The sequence below is a fragment of the Phytophthora parasitica genome (assembly GCF_000247585.1).
Source record: "Phytophthora parasitica INRA-310 unplaced genomic scaffold supercont2.1, whole genome shotgun sequence".
NCBI classification, from domain to species: Eukaryota; Oomycota; class Peronosporomycetes; order Peronosporales; family Peronosporaceae; genus Phytophthora; species Phytophthora nicotianae.
Genome location: NW_008634126.1, coordinates 3,307,401 through 3,326,039, shown reverse-complemented (window position 1 = coordinate 3,326,039; position 18,639 = coordinate 3,307,401). Strand labels below are relative to the sequence as shown.

At 50.0% G+C, this 18,639-nt stretch overlaps 11 protein-coding genes across 14 annotated transcripts; 5 read left to right on the top strand and 6 right to left on the bottom strand.

Annotated features, from left to right (window-relative positions):
• Positions 1 to 95: 95 nt before the first annotated feature.
• Positions 96 to 921, bottom strand: PPTG_00896 (hypothetical protein; the record flags this gene model as incomplete). Its single annotated transcript, XM_008892471.1, has 5 exons — positions 96 to 155; positions 229 to 354; positions 426 to 506; positions 578 to 701; positions 767 to 921. 5 exons carry the CDS (start codon positions 919 to 921, stop codon positions 96 to 98), a joined length of 546 nt encoding a protein of 181 aa, XP_008890719.1.
• On the top strand, positions 721 to 2,016 carry PPTG_00895 (hypothetical protein). Its single transcript, XM_008892470.1, has 2 exons — positions 721 to 1,490; positions 1,559 to 2,016. The coding sequence occupies exons 1-2, from the start codon at positions 1,019 to 1,021 to the stop codon at positions 1,867 to 1,869; spliced, it is 783 nt and encodes a 260-aa protein (XP_008890718.1). The 5' UTR covers positions 721 to 1,018; the 3' UTR covers positions 1,870 to 2,016.
• Positions 1,987 to 3,384, bottom strand: PPTG_00894 (hypothetical protein; the record flags this gene model as incomplete). Its single annotated transcript, XM_008892469.1, has 1 exon — positions 1,987 to 3,384. One exon carries the CDS (start codon positions 3,382 to 3,384, stop codon positions 1,987 to 1,989), a length of 1,398 nt encoding a protein of 465 aa, XP_008890717.1.
• A 136-nt stretch (positions 3,385 to 3,520) lies between these two features.
• PPTG_00893 (hypothetical protein) lies at positions 3,521 to 5,470 on the bottom strand (the record flags this gene model as incomplete). Its single annotated transcript, XM_008892468.1, has 1 exon — positions 3,521 to 5,470. One exon carries the CDS (start codon positions 5,468 to 5,470, stop codon positions 3,521 to 3,523), a length of 1,950 nt encoding a protein of 649 aa, XP_008890716.1.
• Positions 5,471 to 5,593: 123 nt separating this feature from the next.
• Positions 5,594 to 7,069, top strand: PPTG_00892 (hypothetical protein; the record flags this gene model as incomplete). The annotated part of the gene is made up of 3 exons (XM_008892467.1): positions 5,594 to 5,608; positions 5,835 to 6,093; positions 6,174 to 7,069. 3 exons carry the CDS (start codon positions 5,594 to 5,596, stop codon positions 7,067 to 7,069), a joined length of 1,170 nt encoding a protein of 389 aa, XP_008890715.1.
• A 188-nt stretch (positions 7,070 to 7,257) lies between these two features.
• Positions 7,258 to 7,992, bottom strand: PPTG_00891 (hypothetical protein; the record flags this gene model as incomplete). Its single annotated transcript, XM_008892466.1, has 1 exon — positions 7,258 to 7,992. One exon carries the CDS (start codon positions 7,990 to 7,992, stop codon positions 7,258 to 7,260), a length of 735 nt encoding a protein of 244 aa, XP_008890714.1.
• A 211-nt stretch (positions 7,993 to 8,203) lies between these two features.
• Positions 8,204 to 10,381, bottom strand: PPTG_00890 (hypothetical protein; the record flags this gene model as incomplete). The annotated part of the gene is made up of 1 exon (XM_008892465.1): positions 8,204 to 10,381. One exon carries the CDS (start codon positions 10,379 to 10,381, stop codon positions 8,204 to 8,206), a length of 2,178 nt encoding a protein of 725 aa, XP_008890713.1.
• A 140-nt stretch (positions 10,382 to 10,521) lies between these two features.
• Positions 10,522 to 12,960, top strand: PPTG_00888 (hypothetical protein). 4 transcript variants are annotated; one of them, XM_008892463.1, is made up of 7 exons: positions 10,810 to 11,289; positions 11,371 to 11,713; positions 11,782 to 12,143; positions 12,213 to 12,275; positions 12,348 to 12,374; positions 12,453 to 12,604; positions 12,678 to 12,960. In XM_008892463.1, exons 2-7 carry the CDS (start codon positions 11,401 to 11,403, stop codon positions 12,841 to 12,843), a joined length of 1,083 nt encoding a protein of 360 aa, XP_008890711.1. In that variant the 5' UTR covers positions 10,810 to 11,289; positions 11,371 to 11,400; the 3' UTR covers positions 12,844 to 12,960. The 4 variants fall into 4 exon arrangements, with proteins under 4 accessions (XP_008890708.1, XP_008890709.1, XP_008890711.1 ...); XM_008892460.1 differs by having other exon boundaries at positions 10,522 to 11,713; XM_008892462.1 differs by having other exon boundaries at positions 12,348 to 12,604.
• On the bottom strand, positions 10,819 to 11,301 carry PPTG_00889 (hypothetical protein; the record flags this gene model as incomplete). The annotated part of the gene is made up of 2 exons (XM_008892464.1): positions 10,819 to 11,040; positions 11,104 to 11,301. The coding sequence occupies 2 exons, from the start codon at positions 11,299 to 11,301 to the stop codon at positions 10,819 to 10,821; spliced, it is 420 nt and encodes a 139-aa protein (XP_008890712.1).
• On the top strand, positions 12,949 to 16,673 carry PPTG_00887 (hypothetical protein). The gene has a single exon (XM_008892459.1). The coding sequence runs from the start codon at positions 13,137 to 13,139 to the stop codon at positions 16,581 to 16,583; it is 3,447 nt and encodes a 1,148-aa protein (XP_008890707.1). The 5' UTR covers positions 12,949 to 13,136; the 3' UTR covers positions 16,584 to 16,673.
• A 333-nt stretch (positions 16,674 to 17,006) lies between these two features.
• PPTG_00886 (hypothetical protein) lies at positions 17,007 to 17,846 on the top strand (the record flags this gene model as incomplete). Its single annotated transcript, XM_008892458.1, has 1 exon — positions 17,007 to 17,846. The coding sequence occupies one exon, from the start codon at positions 17,007 to 17,009 to the stop codon at positions 17,844 to 17,846; it is 840 nt and encodes a 279-aa protein (XP_008890706.1).
• Positions 17,847 to 18,639: the final 793 nt, after the last annotated feature.

Here is an 18,639-nt window from a genome sequence, read left to right as displayed (position 1 = left end):
ACTGGGTCACGGCGTGAAAGACGACATGAGTATTGATAAGCTCTATGCGTATTAGGTTGCAAGCATTTCAAAAGTCTTTCCGATACGTTCGATACTCAGTTCAGGCAAAAACACTGACGACAACGCGGCTCGTACAATTCACTGCCGCCAATAAGCTGAATTATAGACGTTCATGGCCACGTAATGAGAACGTTAACAACGAAAAAATAGTCACTGCACAGTTCTCACCTCTAGGGTTTTGTCGGCCACAAGACGTCTTGTGAACGCTGCATCTTGGCCGCACGAAGAGCAAATTGCGTTGAGTTTGATGACCTTCTCCGCCGTGGGAATCAATTCAACCACATTGTCGAAAGCCTGTATTGTCAAAATGCGTGCAACTGTTAGGACCTCATCATCTCCTCGTCTCCTCTCATGAAGACCCCTACTTTTCGCTCGAAAGTCGCATCCAGCGCTGCAACAACCACCACCTTGCCCATGTTAGCTGCATCTTGGCAGAACTCGACCAGCTAAAACAAAATGTTGCACGATCGGGCGTTATTTCCCCCACAAAAGTAAGCAATTCTCTATCGATCCTTACATCCGGGTAGAACTGCCCCTCATCGATACCGATCACGTCGTACTCGTTCAGGAATGGACGGACCTCAGCCAAGGTTTGCACGGGCATTGCTTCCACGAACACTTTGTCGTGTGTCGACAGCATTCTGCAAAATTCATTAGTCACAAAAGTACTACAGCGATTGTACAGTAGGCAATTGAAGTGGCTTACTCCTCTGAGTGGCGCGTGTCGAAGAGATATTTAACCACGAGACAGTCGAGCTTGGCATGTCGGTAGCGGTGGATGCGGCGGATGAGCTCTGTGCTCTTGCCACTGAACATGGGGCCGATGATGAGTTGTAGACACCCTTCAATGTTCATCCTCATTGCGCCGAGCTAGTCAGTTTAAGCTTGAATGGATTTAGAACCAACTTAGAAATCTCTAGATTTCGATAACCTATAATCACACAAGTCCAAAGTGACCATGGTTGGCGAAGACGAGGCCAAGCGCCAGAGCTTCTACGTGGTATATATCCCGGCGGACGAGACCAAGGAGCTGGAGGAATGGACGGTCAAGCTTCCACAAGACAAGGAGGCGCAGCTCGGCTGTTTGACGGAGCGTCTGCGCGAGCATTTTAAGAGCGGCGCCACTGCGGCATCGAAGCAGCAGCAAGAGGAGACTTTCAAGCAGCAATTACTGGCCCAGCTTCCCAAGGGTGCCACTTTGACGGATGAAATGCTGCAGATGATGTTGCAGATGGACAGCCTTGTAGATTCCATTCCGCTCGTGCTCAACACGCCCGACGTCAAGCACATAGGCATCAACATGTACGTGGACGACAAGGGCACAGCCAAGGCTCTACCCACCAACATTCGCGCGTCAGCTATTGCGCAGGCCTGTGGCAAAATGCTGGAGGTCAAGGGCGATGCATTCATTGGTCGGGTGTTCGACAACGGTGAGTACAGGAATGCTAGGGTACCATTGGGGCGCATTATCACAGTGTTCTAATGGCGTTTATTGTAGACGACGACTTTGTGCGAATGGATTTCCGGTTGAGTGAGGTGTCAGGTGACGCGCCTTGGGTACAGACAGCCAAGTTGCAGTCAGCTGCGGCTGCGGCAGGTAACGGAGGTGCGGCGGCGGGGGCTGCACTGGCCCGAGCCAAGGCTCCAGGCAAGGTGATGCTGCCTGGATCGATCCAGCGCATTTGCGGCGCTGACCGCTGCTCGAAGAACGGCACGCTGCGTTGTTCGCGATGCAAGGCGCAGTTTTATTGTAGTCCAGAATGTCAGAAAGCAGACTGGAAGTTGCACAAAGTCGGATGCAAGAAGTAAGGCGGATGACGAAAGAGGAGAAACAAGTTACTTCAGCCGCTGTTCTCTGGTTTCTTTCTTCACAGACCCAATTAATTTGCACACGCCCAACTCCGTCATGTGACTTTTTCCTGTCGTTTATAGCGGCAAAATGCGGTCAATCTCTTCTTGAGAAACTCCAAGCTGATCAAGTCTCTTACGCGCCGCTGCCGTCTCGAACACCAGCTGAACCTTTTTCGCCTCCATCTCGAATTCCAACTTGGCCCGCTCCAGCACGTACATTTCATGGCGCTGTTTCTCTTCATCAGTGACTCGTTTCAGCAGTGCCTCTCGCTCATCGTTGACACGTTTCAGCAGAGCATCACGCTCAATATCCTTTAGGGCCTTCGTGGTCGTCTCGACCTGTTCTTGTGTCCGGTTACGCTTCACTGTCGTCGCACCTTCCTCCGAGCTCTTTCGTTTAGCTGCACTAGTCTTCGATACACTCTCCTTCTTGCCACTGGTATTCTCCTTTGTACCATTCGAAGATGCAACAGCTCCAGCTTTTGGTCGATCCATCCGCTTCTTACCAGGCGCAGGGGGACTCTTCGGAGCTTCTGGGGCTGCTTGCTCCATCACAACCTGCATAGCCGACGATAAAAGGTTCTCTTTAGACGCACTCCTCTTCTTCTTCGGCTTCACAGTCTTCTCTTTCTCAGCAACCGTATCAGTAGCTGACGTCGGGATCTGCTCTTCGGCTACACTAGTCTTTTCTGGAGTTGTCAAACTCTTTCTCGCAGCAGCGTAACCTGGCGAAGGTTCAAGCTGTTTAGCTAGTCTGCTCACCTTTTTCTGCGGAACTGACGTCGAGCTCTTCTCCTTGTCAGCAACAGTATCCTTGTCGGCAAGCATTCGATCTCTGAACGCCCGGGCTTTCTTCTGTCGCTCTTCTGTCGATATAGGAGGCTTCTCCTTCGCCGTTCCGTTATCTTTTTGAGCGAAAAGCCGGTCTCTAAACGTATCCCGCTTCTCCGTACGTGCTGGAGCCTTCTCTTCTTCAGTCAACTGATCATCCTCACTCTCCTCTCCCTGCTTTTCCTCTGCTTCCACGTCCTCAGCGCTCTCGTCATCCAGTTCGATTGTCTCCGCGTGTTTCTTACTGAACGGAACGCCTCTAAAAGCCGGGTCTAGCTTTTTAAACAGAGGACAAATATGATCCACATGAGCGCGCACCTCCTTCGTGGCTTTGCCTTTCATAAAAGAGTCGTGCATGCCGGTCTCCAGCAGCCACTTCTGAGCTGTGATGTATTGCTTTTCAATAGCGTCCAGCTTGTAACGCACAAAGGGCGCCTGACGGTGAGCTAACCCCTCCTCCTGCATCAGCTCCACTACTTCACGAGTAAGCGGCGCCCGCGGCTCCAAGCGCCAACGCTTCACGTTGCCGGGTGTCGTGAGCCAGCGTATCAATACGTCCATGGTTGTTGGCCCACCCGGCCGTGCATTGTCCACTAGCGCATTAGGGTACGTCGCGCGGGACTTCTTGGTCTTGGGAGTCATCGCTCAAGGTTGGAACTTTGGGATTGTTTTACTTTGCCACCATTGAGGCAACATAAGATGATACAAACAACTTTAACGCAACTGAAGCGATCATTTTTCGACTTGACCATGGTCAACATCGACTAACGTTATAACGTTACATCAACTTATGCAGTGGCAGCACGCGGTCGACCTCAGCAGGATCTATGCCGGCCCCTAACAGCTTCTTGCGGGCGAGAGATCGATCCATCGCTAGCTGCACTTGCTTTGCTTGTAACTCGCACTCGAGCTTGGCACGCTCAATTTTGAACAGCTCGTCGCGCTGCTCTCGTTCCTGCTTTGCACGCTCGATAAACGCCTCGCGTTCAAGGTCCCTGGTAACGCTATTGGAACCACCGTCTGTCCGAGAGCGCTTATTCCCTCTAGGAGAGATAGGTGCCTGGCTAGAAATGCTGCGTTTCAGAGTAGAAGATTCAACTTCAGGCTCGGTCTCATCGACCTGCTTTTCGGAGTCCAACTCGCTCTGTCCGACAGACTTCTCGACGTCTTTCTCCATATCGACATCGTCTTCGTTGTCCTCTGCATTAAGCTCCTCTTCATCAGACTCTTCTTCCTGATCTGAAGGTGTTTTTAACTGAGTAGGAGGTGTTTCTTCCTCCGACTCAGCCTCGTTCTCGCTTGAAGAATTACTGTCAGAATCGTCACTTGGGTCTGCTGCCTTTGGAGATCTGTCGAGTGTCGGTTCTTCCTCTGCTTCCTCCTCATCCTCAGTTTCCTCCGATTCGTCCGCTTTGCTCTCTTGGTCATTCTCCTCGTCATCGTCGTCGTCGATTTGCTCAGCCTGCTCGCCGTCTTCACCTCCAGGTGTTGAGTCAACCTCGTCGGGTTGAGCCAACGGAATTCGCTCTTCTCCATCGCCATCTTCTTTCTCGCTGTCGCTCTCACTTTTGCCGCTTTCTTCTTCCTCGGAACTACTGCTTCCCGATTCGATGTGCTGCGGCTTCGTTCTGAAAGGACTTCTCACTCCAGTTCGCACAGTAATACGCTTCTGTGGTTTCTCCTCCTCAGAGCTTTCACCTTCAGCATGCGCTTCGGCTTGCTCTGTAATGGTGTCGGTCTCTTCCTCGCCACCTTCGCTTTTTGCGCTCTCTTCCTCACTGTCGCTCTGCTTATTCTCATTAACATCGCTATGACCGTCTTCAACATCTGCAAGAACACCGTCTTCCTCTTCTTCCACAACAATATTTTCTGCCTGCTTGCCAACATCATCATTCTTCTGTTGGCCAGCACCACTGGGTTTGTTCTTGCCCACAATTGCTGCACCCTTCTTCACATCAACAGTTTTCTGCTGATTTTTGGCCACAGTAGCGGATTTCTTGCTAGCTGCAGCATCGGCGCCGCTCGCCTTCTTATCCTCAGCCTTCTCGTCCCCAATTCTCTTCTTCTTCTTTGTTGCCAATTTCTCCTTCTGTACACTTCCTTTCTCTCCACTACTGACCACATCCGATATGTCCATTACCTTCTCCCCTTGGCCATTAGCATTCGTAGTCTCACTCGTAGCTTTACGTCGGTCCTTCTCCAGATTCTTTTTCCACTCCCCTGCGGCACTCACGCTGCTGCTCGCAGCTACTGGACCCTTCGCTCCACTAGTAGCAGCCCCATTAGCAGTACTCTTCGGCGTTACTTGCGTCTTCTTTCCAGCCTTGTTTCCCCCAAAAAATGCCACCAGCTCTTGATATTGCGGGCAGAGCTTAAGCACCTCCTTGGACACCTCCGGATCCGTCTCCCCCCGTTGAAACGAGTCCAGCTGGTTCTTCCGGGTTAAGAATGCGCTAGCAGATGTAAATTGCTTCTCCATAAACCAGATCCGGGAGTGCACGTCGCCCACCGCCCGGTGCTGGATACCGTTGGCCGCTAGCACTTGGATAATCTCTTTGATCAGCTCCTTGCGCTTCTCTCGACGCCAACGTTCGGCGTTGCTGGGTGTCGTGAGCCACGTCATGAGGACCTCCATAGACGATGGAGAGTCGGGTGACACGCGGTCGGATTCCCATGGCACCGACTTGCGGCGTACGTCGTCTTTGATTGCCTTCTTGCTCCGTGCCATCTCGTGTTTTCTAACACATGTCAAACAATACATGTACCTGTCAAAAAGTGGTACAGATTCCGCCTCCACTTTCGATATCCTAAAATAAAATGTCTTACTCGATGTATGACATTATAAAGGACAATGACGAGAGAAAACGTGTGCGATATTTATTGTGGCTGTCACTCCTACTCACTAAACGATAACGGTAAAAATTCGGTTTTGAGGGGTATGTAGTATGCTAGTACTAGCAGAAAATGTTATTTTATTACTAATTACTATAGTACAAGTGCTTCTTACAATTAAATTTGTAACTTTGATGTTCCATGCTCTAGTTTTAGAGCTCAAGTTTTCAGTGAAACCCGTCAATTTAGTTTGTTCTCAGCCTCCCTTCACCGAACATGGGTATCTGGATCTCGCTGAGCTGCTCGTACCTGCAGGGCATAATTTGCTGAGCTATGCAACGTCTAGTTCGGTGCCTGAAGTAATCGAAAAGATACTTGACAGCGGGGTTTTGGGGCAAAATGACAAGTTTGCTGCCTGCGCAGTGGGGACTTTAGCTCGACGTGGCAGATTCACCTTAATGCAGCGTGCAGCTCGGCTTTGGACGCCCTCTTCAGAGTACCAGTTTTGTTGGCTGAATAGTTAGTATGACGCTTTACGTGAAGCTTGTGAAAGTGGAAAGAGATTTCCAAATCTCTCTAGACTACGGTGGCTAATGCAGCACCCATTGGGTGTGAAGCATGTGGAAACGCCTGCGATCCCTTCCGTTTAGCAGCCGGGGCAGATCAAGTTGAGGTTCTGGAGTATCTCTACTCCCAGGGGTTCCGCGATGGAATAGGGGACGCTATAACTGACGCTGTGGATCTAGGACAACTGAACGCAGTGAAATGGTTATTGGAACATAATGCCTATCCCGGTGGACTCCAGACATATTCTCTGATTGGCATTGCTGCAGGTCGTGGCAATCTGGAGATACTGCAGTATTTTCATAATTTGGACCCGTTGTCAATTCTTGAAGCAAATCGGCCAAAGCAAGGTGAACTAGGATGGTGGCTTCGAACAGAAGAAGCGGTGAATGAAGCTGCAAAGTTTGCCACAGTGGAAGTTCTCAACTGGTTACGAGCGAATGGCTACAATGAAAAGTGTTCGGCAGAGGCAATGAATCATGCAGCAAACTCTGGACGATTGGAACTATTGGAATGGCTCCACGTTACTAAGGCTAGAGAATGTACAACGAATGGAGCTGCCTCGAATGGACATTTAGAGATCGTAAAGTTTCTTCACAAATACCGTCCGGAAGGTTGCACAACAAATGCAATGGATCTGGCTGCTGGCGAAGGTTGCACTGTCCAAGCAATCCAGCAATCCGTTGCGCGGGGACACCTACGCATTGTCAAGTTTCTTGCCGCTCACTACGCTCAATTTGTCGACCAGGTGGACCCCCTCACTTGTGAGCACAACCTGGAAATGATAATGTTTCTCCAGATGCAGCATCCGCAGGTCTTCTCGCTCGAGAACGTTGCTAACATGCTGGGTCGCCTTGAGGGGGGTAATACAACTGTGGAGAGCGTTCAAGTGTCTAACTGGCTGAAGGAGCACTACTCTTCGGTGGAGTAAGACCGCGCCAAGAAAGATCGAAAATACTACTTTTATGAGCCGCCTCAAGCGTTCTTCTAGAGGAAGGTAATACGAAAGTGTGGTCTCGATCTTCGCAGTTTTTATTATCTTATCTTAATTCGAGAAAATTTGGTCTGTGAACGCTGCTTGAAAAGAAATTGTTAAAGAGGTGGCAGGATTTACCCCCATCACAACGGCATGAGGCGGTTTACTTCTTCGATAGTAACCCCCAGCTCAAGCAGTTCCTTGCGCGATTTCACTCTCACACAAATGGCCTCATCCCGCTTAGCTTGTAGCTCGAGCTTGAAGAGTTCATGACGAACGGCCTTCTCGGCTTCCAATAGGCGTCTTTGGCCGGCATCATATATGTCAATCTTCGTGCCATTGACCTCCTTCCTGGTAGTTTCGCCATTGTCGTTGTTGAGTAAGCGCTTGAAGCCAATGTTATACGTCGTCACATCATCGTTATCGAAATACTCCAAAGCATCATTCACCGTCCTGAAAGAGGCTGCATCTATGCTGTGGCCGTGAGAGATCACAACTCCAACGGGTCGAGAAGACTGCAGTAAACGTGAAAGTTCCCGATAATACGGACATGCCTTCAATACCTTTCGCTCTGCCCTACTATTGCGATCCAGATAGTAAATGCCTTTCCTTTGTAGCCAATGATCCACCTTCTCGAAGCTGTGCATTAGCTCCAAAACCTTGACGTCAACACTGCCACGCGAGCGATGCTTGATACCATGGACCAGTAACGAACCATAGATCTCATCTACCACCGCAACACGACGTGTCGTATTTCGTTCGTTTGACGATTCCCACCAGCACTTCGCATTCTTGGGATCCGAGAGCCATTGCAATAGGACTGCCATCGATGATGGTCTTCCATCACCGCCATCTTCGTCCCAGTACAAATTCTCCATCGCTGCAAAAAGATATCTTTGACTCTTGGTGAAGGTACCTTGGAGGTACTTTGAAAAGTATCATTCACGGAATGGTAGTCAAATGCTCTTGTAGAGGGAGATTTGAAGATCATTTCAACCAAGTGACGTTGACAACATGTTTTTAATCATCGACAACAGATATCCATAATTTCATCACAAAAATAACCAACAGACAACAACTTCCGGTAAGTTACAAAGGCAATAGTCGATCGACGTCACTGCGAGGAAGACCGAAATCGAGCAGTTCCTTCCTCACTCTAGCCCGCACCAAAACTGCTTCGTCACGCTTGATTTGCAACTCAAATTTGAAAAACTTTCGGCGCTCGTCGGATTCGGCTTCCAATGCAACCACAGACATCATTTTCTTTCCACCTGCCTCTTGAGTGTGCTCGTTCCGACCTCGTTTCGACCCAGATAGCATAGGGGTTAGATTGCGAGCAGTTGGTTTAAACCTAATGTCAATCGCCTTGTTGCCTGACGTTGTGGACACTGTCGAAAGCTGTGCGGACCGAAGAACGGGCTCGATCGTTGAATAAGCCGGGCAGAGCTGTAGCACCGCTCTCTCAGCCTCCGCAGTATCTTGAAAATGGCGGATACCCTTACGCATGAGCCAGCTCTCAGCGTTATCAAACTGCTCCTCCAACGCCCGAAGCTTTGATTCAGCGCCACGTGCGGTGCGATATGTGATACCGTACGTCAACAGCAGGTCGTAAATCTCAGTTGCAAGTTCCAAACGCGACCCGTCCGCTTTTCTTGCTGCTTCCTGCCAACGCGCAGCATTACCCGACGTTACGATCCATTTCAGCAGCACATTGAGCGAAGATGGCCTTCCATTTACATCATCAGAATTCCATTTAGAGTTGACAAGGCCTTCATCTCGATATTCACCTTCAAAAGCATCACCGACATCATCTTCGTTTGGATCAGTCTCCTCGGAACTACTTGGGTACGCAGGCTCCTTTGCTGCGCCCGTAGCGGCCGTGTTGCTGCTAGAAACGTGGTGTAGTAAGGGCTTAATTTCACGGTAGTTCGGGCAGATCCTCAACACTGCACATTCCGTTTTCTTACTGACGTCAAAATGACGGAGCCCCTTCATCTTGAGCCATTCCTCAGCCTCCTCAAATTGCTGCACCAAACGGTTAAGCTTTCTCCCAATACTTCGAACGGTACGGTGTCTGACACCGTGGCTGACAAATATTCCGTGAATTTCTTTGGCCAATTCAACTCGCACGCCACCTTCTCTCCCTGCCGACTGCTGCCAACGCTTAGCATTCCCAGGAGCTCTTAGCCACTGTAGCAGTAAAAACAGAGACGTTGGGCCGTCACTAGTGTTATCCGAGTCCCATTCACGCTTGGCTTTCGGAGACTGAGACTTGGATCGCGTGCGTTTTGCAATCGCTTGAACGACATATTCGCGGATATTGCTGGAGTCGTCACCCCTACTTTGACCCTTTGAATCCTCCGTCGTGTCGAAAATTTGTGCTTCACTGCTTCGAGATTGGAGAAGAGGGGCAATTTTAGTGTAATGAGGGCAGATTCTCAGCACTTCCCGCTCGGTCTTCTCATCGACACTAGCTGGACAACGACGTATCGCTCTAGTCTCAAGACATTTCTCTGCTTGGATAAATTGCCTGTGTAGCCCCGCCAGCTTCGCTTTTATACTGGGAATACGACGATACGTGATGCCTCGACTGAGGAGCAGCTTGTAGACTTCAGTGCCCAGCTTGTGTTGCGACCCATCATGCTTCGCTGACGATTTATACCAGCGCCAAGCATTCCCAGGGATCGCAAGCCACTCCATTACCACATCCAGGGACGACGGTCTCCCGGCCTTGGCATCCGAGTCCCATTTCGGATTCAACGTGTATGTTTTGAGACTGTCCCTTTCACTCCTCGTCCACTGATGAGCTAAATCTTCACTTTCAACATCACTACATTCATCGTCACTGCTCGCAATCTTAATATTTAGTCCCAGTTGGACGTCGGTCTTAGTAGAATGGGATCTCGTCCATGAAGGACGCAACAGAGGAGCGAGTTCACTGTAGTAGGGACAAATCTGCAGCACTTCGCGTCGTGTTTTGCTGTTCACTTCGAAATGGCTACATCTCTTTAGCTTCAGCCATTCTTCGGCTTCTCCAAACTGGTGCACGAAATGCGAGAGCTTGCTGGTGATGCTGCTTCGGTTGCGATGCGTGATGCCGCGACGCAGGAAATACACATAGATTTCTTCTGCCACGAAACTCTTTTGCCCAGCTGATACCAGCCACCTTTCAACGTTCCCAGGTGTCGCTAGCCACTCCAGTAACACGTCCATTGAGGAAGGCTCCCCATTCACGCCGTCTTTGCCCCAATTCGCGTATTTCGACATCGTGGGCCACGATTCGTGGCGGTTTATGTATCTAGCTGCTCTTGTAGAGGATTTTGTTTTCAAATGACAAGCTACCGTTATGATTTTAATGACAGAAAATCTGAGACAGGAATGCCGACTATTTTTTTTTCTTCTCTTCCCCGATTGACTTGTGTCCGAGTGGGGGGGACAACTTTAGGTTCATGTAGCTCTTTTGTCGACAGCATGGCCGACCAAGTCGACGAAATAATGAACGAATAGATGCACGTTAGTGCCCTGCAGTGAATTGCTTCAGTCGTCACAACGGCTTCAGCAGAGGGACTGAAGGAGTTCACGTCGATGACGCAATTCCATTTCCTGCCAGACGTCAAGACCCATGTTTGTACTAAATGAAGCATTATCGTCGCGTCTCTCACTGCGTATGTTCGTGGTCGGTTCGAGCTCCGATGACGCTTAGGTTACGCAGCAGCATCAACAGGCCGAATATTTTGATTCCTTGCTGATCGTCTTAACGACTTAGCAATGCTTGCCTCAAGACCGTAAACGTGAGGACTAGTCGTAATACGAGGTTTGTTGCAGTGCAACAACGGTGCGACCACTTCGTAGTCCGGACAAATCCGTAACACCGTTTGCTTCGCCTCCTCGTTGTCATTCTCGCGCCAAAACCCCTTGCTAACAAGCTAGCCGTCAGCCTCCGTCACCTGCTTCGCTAGCTGACAGATCTTCGCGTAGATTGCGCTGACCGAGCGGTGCGTGACGCCATGATCCACAAAGAACTCGTGCACCTCGTGCGCCATCGTTGACTGCAACCGCTTCTCCGAGGCTTCTCTCCACCACACTGCATTGTTATCTCGCCTCAGCCACACTAGTAGCAGCTCCATCGACGACGGGCCTCCATCCACGCCGTCCTCATTCCATCTGCCCTCCCGGTTCGCTACCATGTTAACTCACAAAGATCTGTAGCCATATCCTTCTTAAATGACTACATTCATGTACACCACATACTATAGTTCTTGTAGAGGAAGAAACGCATTTCGACTATGAAGCTGGCCAAGGCAGCGGCGCAGCAGCTCAAGGGCGTGGTCATCGAGTACGACGTCCTATGCAGCACGCTATTGGGAAAATCTGCAGCGGAACAGGCGGAGCAGCAGCGCCGTAAACTCGCAGCCGAGAAAAAGCATCAACAGGCGGAAGGCCGCTTCGGATCGTCGCTTTTCGGCGCAAAGTCCATCAAGTCTATGCTGGTGAGCGATGTGCGCAGCCTACTGAAGGACCTGAACGAGGACTCGACGGGAAAGCCGTGGGTGGTCAAAGACCGGCTAAAAAGCACACTACAAGGCTTGCCAAACCAGAGTATGCGGCGTAAAATGGTAGCAACAGGGATGCAAGCTGACTGGTTGTGTCATTGTGTGTCACTGCAGTTCTGGAGCGAGTAACAGGCTCCGAAGACAAGGAGAAAGCTGCGGCAGGTAAGAGCGAGGATGAGATTTACTTGGAGAAGCAGCTGCAATCAGCGTCGGAGGAACTGGCGCGGATGAAGCAGCAGAAAGAAGAGCAGAAAGAAGAAAGAGAGGAGTGGAGTAAGAAAGGCTTTGGAGTGAAGAGTGGGAATCAAGCGAGCTCATTGAGAGACAAGTACATGGACAAAATCAACAAATTGAAGGAGAAGAAGAAGCAAGAGGGAGCAGCGAGTAAGACAGCGGGGCTCGAGGAAGTCGTGGGCTCGACCACGTCTGCGGGATTGTCGACTTGGGTCGTGAACGAAGGAGCGAATGAAGTGTTGGTATGAACTGGTGAATGGTCATGGAGTGGAGATTAGATTGTGACTGATTTGAACGTTGATATTGTGCAGAGTTACTCGGATCTGCGGGGTCTGTTCAAGGCTGTGATTCCGCCGCGAGACTCGTTGCAGGATGTACGTATTGGAATCGAAGCGCCTGCTAAAGTATTGCTAACTCTCTTATGATTTCTATGCTGCTACGTGCAGGATGAGTACAACTTTTTCCTAAAGGAGGTAGCGTGTCGATTGCAATTGCTCATTGTATTCTCAATATCCTTAACAGCTACATGTACCCATGCTCAAAACGTTTAGATGGAGGGGCAATTCGATATGTTCGTACCGAAGGCAGACCAAGAAAAGTTCCCAGACCCGAAGCCGATCCTCCACATCTGCGAGGAATTCGGTCTCAAGCCATCCGATGTCCTGGTGTTTGCACGGCACGCACCCACCATCAAAGCCGCCAAGTACGCGCACTCAATGTCGATTGACTTGCTTCCAAGTATTTGTTTGTTCACCACGTTTGTGTTGCTGTAATAGGGATGCAGGAACACACGTTTGCCACTACATGCCCGGAGACAAGGCCATCCCGAACCACACGGCACACTACCACTTGACGCACTTGCACGAGTACCAACACTTGGTCGAGGATTTTAACGGCATATCCTACCGCGACAAGATCAAGATGGGCTCCATCGAGTTCTAATTTAGAATCTAGAATCTGGCCATTTCGTAGCTATATCTCAAATCCTAAATGATGATGTAGCCATTTTGTTGTTGATTATGACCACCCACCAATTCAAAATTGAATCGCACTTTGGAAGATTTTGACCAGGGTGCTCTGGTGTCGAGCTTGCTTGCTCTTTGCCGGCTCGTACCTTCCTCTGCAGTGCTCTCAAGCGCGTACAACCGCTTCGTGACACACGCACTGCGTCTCCTCTATCTACCTGTCCCGGTTGCACCACGTAACTTCCCCTGTAGCCCAAGCAGTCGACCAAAATGGCGTACAACTACGTAGCTACGGCTCAGAAGCCCACGAGCGTCACACACTCGCTTACAGCGGCTTTCACGGGCGCGAACGACACCAATCTGCTATTAGCAAAGAGTACACGCTTCGAGGTGCATCTCTTGACGCCCGAGGGGCTCCAGCCGCAGCACGACATCAACCTGTACGGTCGTATCGCGATCTTCGAGGTGTTCCGCGCCGCCAACGAGCCTCAGGACTGGCTCTTCATCGTCACACAGCGCTTCCAGTTCTGTGTGTTAGCCTATGACGCAGCCACGCAGCAAGTAGTGACCAAGGCGCACGGCAGCATCCGAGACTCGATCGGTCGCAGTAGCGAGATTGTCACTAGTGGCAACATCGACCCAGAGGGCCGATTGATCGGCATGAATCTATACGAGGGCTACTTCAAGGTCATCCCTATTGACAATGGCAAGGGAATACTGCGAGACACGTTCAATATCCGTCTGGACGAGTTGCGAGTCATTGACATCAAATTCCTTCATGGCTACAACAAACCCACCATCTGTGTGCTGTACGAGGACTACAAGGCCGCGAGACACTTGAAAACGTACCATATTCTACTCAAGGAGAAGGATTTCGCCGAAGGACCGTGGAGTCAGTCAAACGTCGAGTCTGGAGCGAGTTTATTGATCCCAGTGCCAGCACCAACGGGCGGTGTGTTGATTGTGTCCAACCAGACTATTGTGTACCATAATGGAAGCACATTCCACGCTATTCCGATGCAGAGCACAGTGATTCAAGTGTACGGGGCGGTGGATAAGGATGGGTCGAGGTTCTTGCTTGCTGACCAGTACGGAACGCTGTCTGTTGTGGCACTGCAACACACTGGGAAGGAGGTGAGTGGGGTGCATCTTGAAGTACTTGGAGAGACGAATATTGCGTCCTGCTTGTCGTACTTGGACAATGGTGTGGTATTTATTGGCAGCACATTCGGTGATTCGCAGCTGATTAAACTCAACGCTGACCGTGATGAGAACGGGTCGTACATTGAAGTCCTAGACACGTACGTGAACGTCGGACCGATTATCGATTTTTGCGTGATGGATCTCGATCGTCAGGGTCAAGGGCAGATCGTGACTTGCAGTGGGGCTGACAAGGACGGAACGCTGCGTGTGATTCGCAATGGCATTGGAATCAACGAACAAGCCAGCGCTGAGCTACCAGGTATTAAAGGCATGTGGTCACTTCGCGAGACATTCGCTGCAGAACATGACAAGTACCTTGTGCAGAGTTATGTGAGTGAGATTCGTATTCTCGCTATCGGCGACGAGGACGAGATGGAAGAGAAGGAAATCCCGGCGTTCACGAACGTAAAGACGCTACTCTGTCGGAATATGTATGGAGATTATTGGCTGCAAGTAACTGAGTCGGAAGTGCGTCTTATCAGCTGCACTTCCTTTTCGCTCAGCTCGACTTGGTCACCAGTGTCAGGATCAAGGATTACAGTAGCTGCTGCTAATCCCACACAGGTTGCAGTCGCGACATCCGGCGGTGTGCTCGTGTACTTGGAAGTTGAGAACGGGCAGGTTTTTGAGAAGACGAAGGTGAAGATGGAACACGAAATCGCGTGTGTGGATGTTAGTCCGCTTACTAGCAGCGATGGCGGGGATGGTGACGTCTCCATGACGGGCTCAACAACGCATTGGGACATGGCTGCGCTTCGCAGTTCGCTGTGTGTCGTCGGACTGTGGACTAGCTTTTCGGTTTGCGTGTTGCAACTACCAAGTCTTGAGAAACTGACTACTGAATCGCTAGGAACGGACCTGCTTCCTCGATCAGTGCTCTGCAACACATTCGAGGGAAATGATTATCTGCTTGTTGGACTGGGCGATGGCAGTCTTATGAACTATGAGCTGAACGTCCAGCAAGGGACAATTGGTACTCGGAAGCGAGTGTCACTGGGCTCACAGCCTCTCTCACTGTCAACTTTTCGTTCCAAGAACATGACGCACGTGTTCGCTGCTTGTGATCGCCCGACAGTCATATACTCCAACAACAACAAGCTGCTCTACTCCAACATCAACTCAAAGGAAGTGAACGTCATGTGTCCGTTCGACTCCGAGTCCTTCCCAGAGTGTCTGGCGTTGTCGTCCGAAGAAGAGCTGACGATCGGTACCGTCGATGACATTCAGAAGCTGCACATCCAAACGTTCCACTTGAACGAGTGGGCGCGCCGAATTGCTCATGATCCAGACTCACACACACTTGGAGTGCTGACTGTGAGCTTTACCGTGGACGACACAGGCGAGGAGGTGGATCAGGGCTTTGTGCGTTTGTTTGACGACCAGACGTTCGAAGTGCTGCACTCGTACCGACTGGATCCGTTTGAGACCCCCTGCTCAGTCGTCGTATGTCCTTTTGCTGGAGACTCCGTGAACGCGTCGTACTTTGTAGTTGGAACTGCGTATATCCACGAGGAAGAAGCGGAACCCCACCAAGGTCGGATCCTAGTGTTCGCAGTCACAGGGATCCATGGCGAGCGGAAGCTGCAGTTGGTCACCGAAAAGGAAGTCAAGGGTGCCGTATACTGTCTGAATTCTTTCAATGGGAAGGTGCTGGCAGGTGTTAACAGCAAGGCACAGCTTTACAAGTGGAGTGAGAATACTGACAACGAGAAGGAGCTGGTGTCGGAATGCGGCCACTACGGTCACACGTTGGTGCTGTATATGGAGTCCCGAGGTGACTTTATTGTGGTGGGTGACCTCATGAAGTCGATCTCGTTGTTAAGCTACAAGCAACTGGATGGTACGATTGAAGAGATCGCGAAAGATCTGAACTCGAATTGGATGTCTGCTGTGGGCATTATCGATGACGACACGTACATAGGCAGTGAGACGGATTTCAACTTATTTACTGTGCAACGCAACAGCGGCGCGGCGTCTGATGAAGAGCGTGGCCGTCTAGAGACAGTTGGAGAGTTCCATCTCGGTGAGTTCGTTAACCGCTTCAGATATGGATCCCTGGTGATGCAGAACAGTTCGTCTGCTTCACAAGCTCCTGCTATTGCCTCTGGGCCCACTGCCATGGTTGATGTGGGTGAACCAGCTCCTGTTGTTCCAGCCGTTCAAAACCAGTCGATGCTGTTTGGCACTGTCAGCGGCATGATTGGTGTGATCTTGCCGATCACTAAAGACCAGTACGCGTTCTTACTACGCGTCCAGCAAGCGCTCACACAAGTCGTGAAGGGCGTTGGTGGCTTTTCGCACAAGGACTGGCGCACGTTTGAAAACCGGCGGTCAGTGTCTGAAGCTCGGAACTTTATCGATGGAGACTTGGTGGAAAGCTTCTTGGACTTGCCGAAGCCTCAGATGATGAAGGTTGTGGACAAGTTGAACAGTGATGGGATGCTGGATGGAACGGATCAATTTACGGTGGAGGATCTGACTTTGCGGATTGAAGAACTCGCACAACTACACTAAGTGATTCATACAGCTTACAATTGATGGACAGAGGAGCTGCACGGACGCATTCGATCTGTGTTTCAATCACAATTTGCTTTGCACTTGGAATTTTTTGTTTTATTTTTATCACTTTTACAGTTAGGCGAAACACAACTTTACTCAGTCAATGGTACCGAAGGCTGGGAGCACTAAGACACCGCGTGTGAGCGTCGATACGCAGAAGAAGGTGCATGCTTGCAATCTTGATGTGATCGATACAGTGATATGGAAGCTATCCAGGCAGGTTGGTATTAACTGCTCTAATTGGAACACAGGGTAAGGAAGATGTCAAGTTGCCAGCCCTGACGTCGCCTTCAACAGGCAAAAAGGTATTTGGTAAAGTAGTACGAAGTAACTTCATTCTAAAGTCCTTTCCTTTGTGATCAGGTCAAAGAGGTTCCGATGCCCAGCAAACCTGTGCCCAATGGAGGAGCTAAAGCGCCACCACCAAGATCTCCTTCGAAGTCTACTACACGGGTTCCTCCTACGAAACTATCGACACCTGTGAAAGCCCCTTCAGCGTCTCAACCCACCCCACTGCCAGTTGGAGACGAGAATGCCACTGAAAGCCTTGGCCCGGATGCTAATGCTGTCCCAACCCCAGGAGTCAAATCAATACCAGAAAATTTGGAAACGGATAGCGCGGGTCCGTCGACCACAGTGGAAGATCTACCAGCTTCAGTTGTTGAGCAAGCTCCAAATGATGTTGCTGCTGTAGAAGATGCTGCTGCTGCTGAGGAGGCCGAGCGTATACGAAAGTTAAACGGCAATGGAATGGTGAAGCTGATCTACGAAAGCTACGATGAACTATTCCCGATCGAAGATGGATCAACCACTCAAGCTAACATCGACGAAATCTACTGTCTATCGTTTGTGATGCCCAATTGCCTTGTGCGCCTTTCACGACATCCAAATCCTGAGCGATTCCAGCGAGAGGAGAGCGGAATCTTCGACAGTCTCGTCCGTGAAGATCCGCGAGGAACCTACCACGATTTGGAGAAAGATCAGACATATTATGTCATCATAGAGCAGGAAGCAGATCAATTGCGTCGCGACCAGGAGGCCACGAAGGCGCTTTGGGACGGAGAGCTCCAGAAGCAGAAGAAGGCAGATAAAGACGATGGACGCGGTTTCGAGTCCTGTTCGTGCATTTACGGCAATCCATGTGTAGACGAATATGGATGTCGTGATTGGCATTCTCGGTTTGCGATAGCTACGAAAAATGGATGGAAGGGATTCTAGTTGGTTGGATATAACGCGTCGGCTTTGATCTGTGGGCCCCATTGTGTATGCGATTGAAGAACGCTTACTTCACATTGAACTCTGGCTCACGTGTTTGTATGATACCATCCAGAATCGCTATAGTTCGAACGAGTCCCGCTCCTCGAGAAAACACAATCAACCAGTCATAGCGACCCTCATACATTTACCACTTGACCACTAGGGTTTTATAACCGTAGCTGACTAATTCGAAGTATTAATTATCCTCGGCTCAGCAAAACCAGCAAATGGATGTAGAAATTCATTAAGTTGTCAATCCAGTGAAACACTACCTTCAAAACACAAGTGCATGATATCAAAACATTGAGCTGCTCTATGCATACTTAGTTTGCGGTTCATTAGTTTTGGCACGAATGCACATAATAATCTTCGTGTGGGTCTTGCTCGCTCGTTGGAGGATATCCACACGCAGTTTTGCCGGCATCGCGCAGCTTCTGACTGAGCCCTACTTGATTCAAAAGTGCAGTGCTTTGCCGCGGTTTATTAGATATGGCTATCATCCATGTCCAAGATCCTTGTCTGCGCGCAGTACGACTTTCGAAAGTTCTAATCTGTTCAGTAGGCGATACAGTGCTTGGTTTCCATCGATTTTGTTCCATCTCGGCGCAATCGATGAAAATCTCGAATCTCCTCCATCCGTCATGTTCATTCCTCAACATTCACTAATCTGAAAAACCGTGTTTAGATATCACTATAATTTTTCCTCGATGGTCTCCATAGAGGATTCTTCTCCTCGTGTAAAGGTCATATTCAT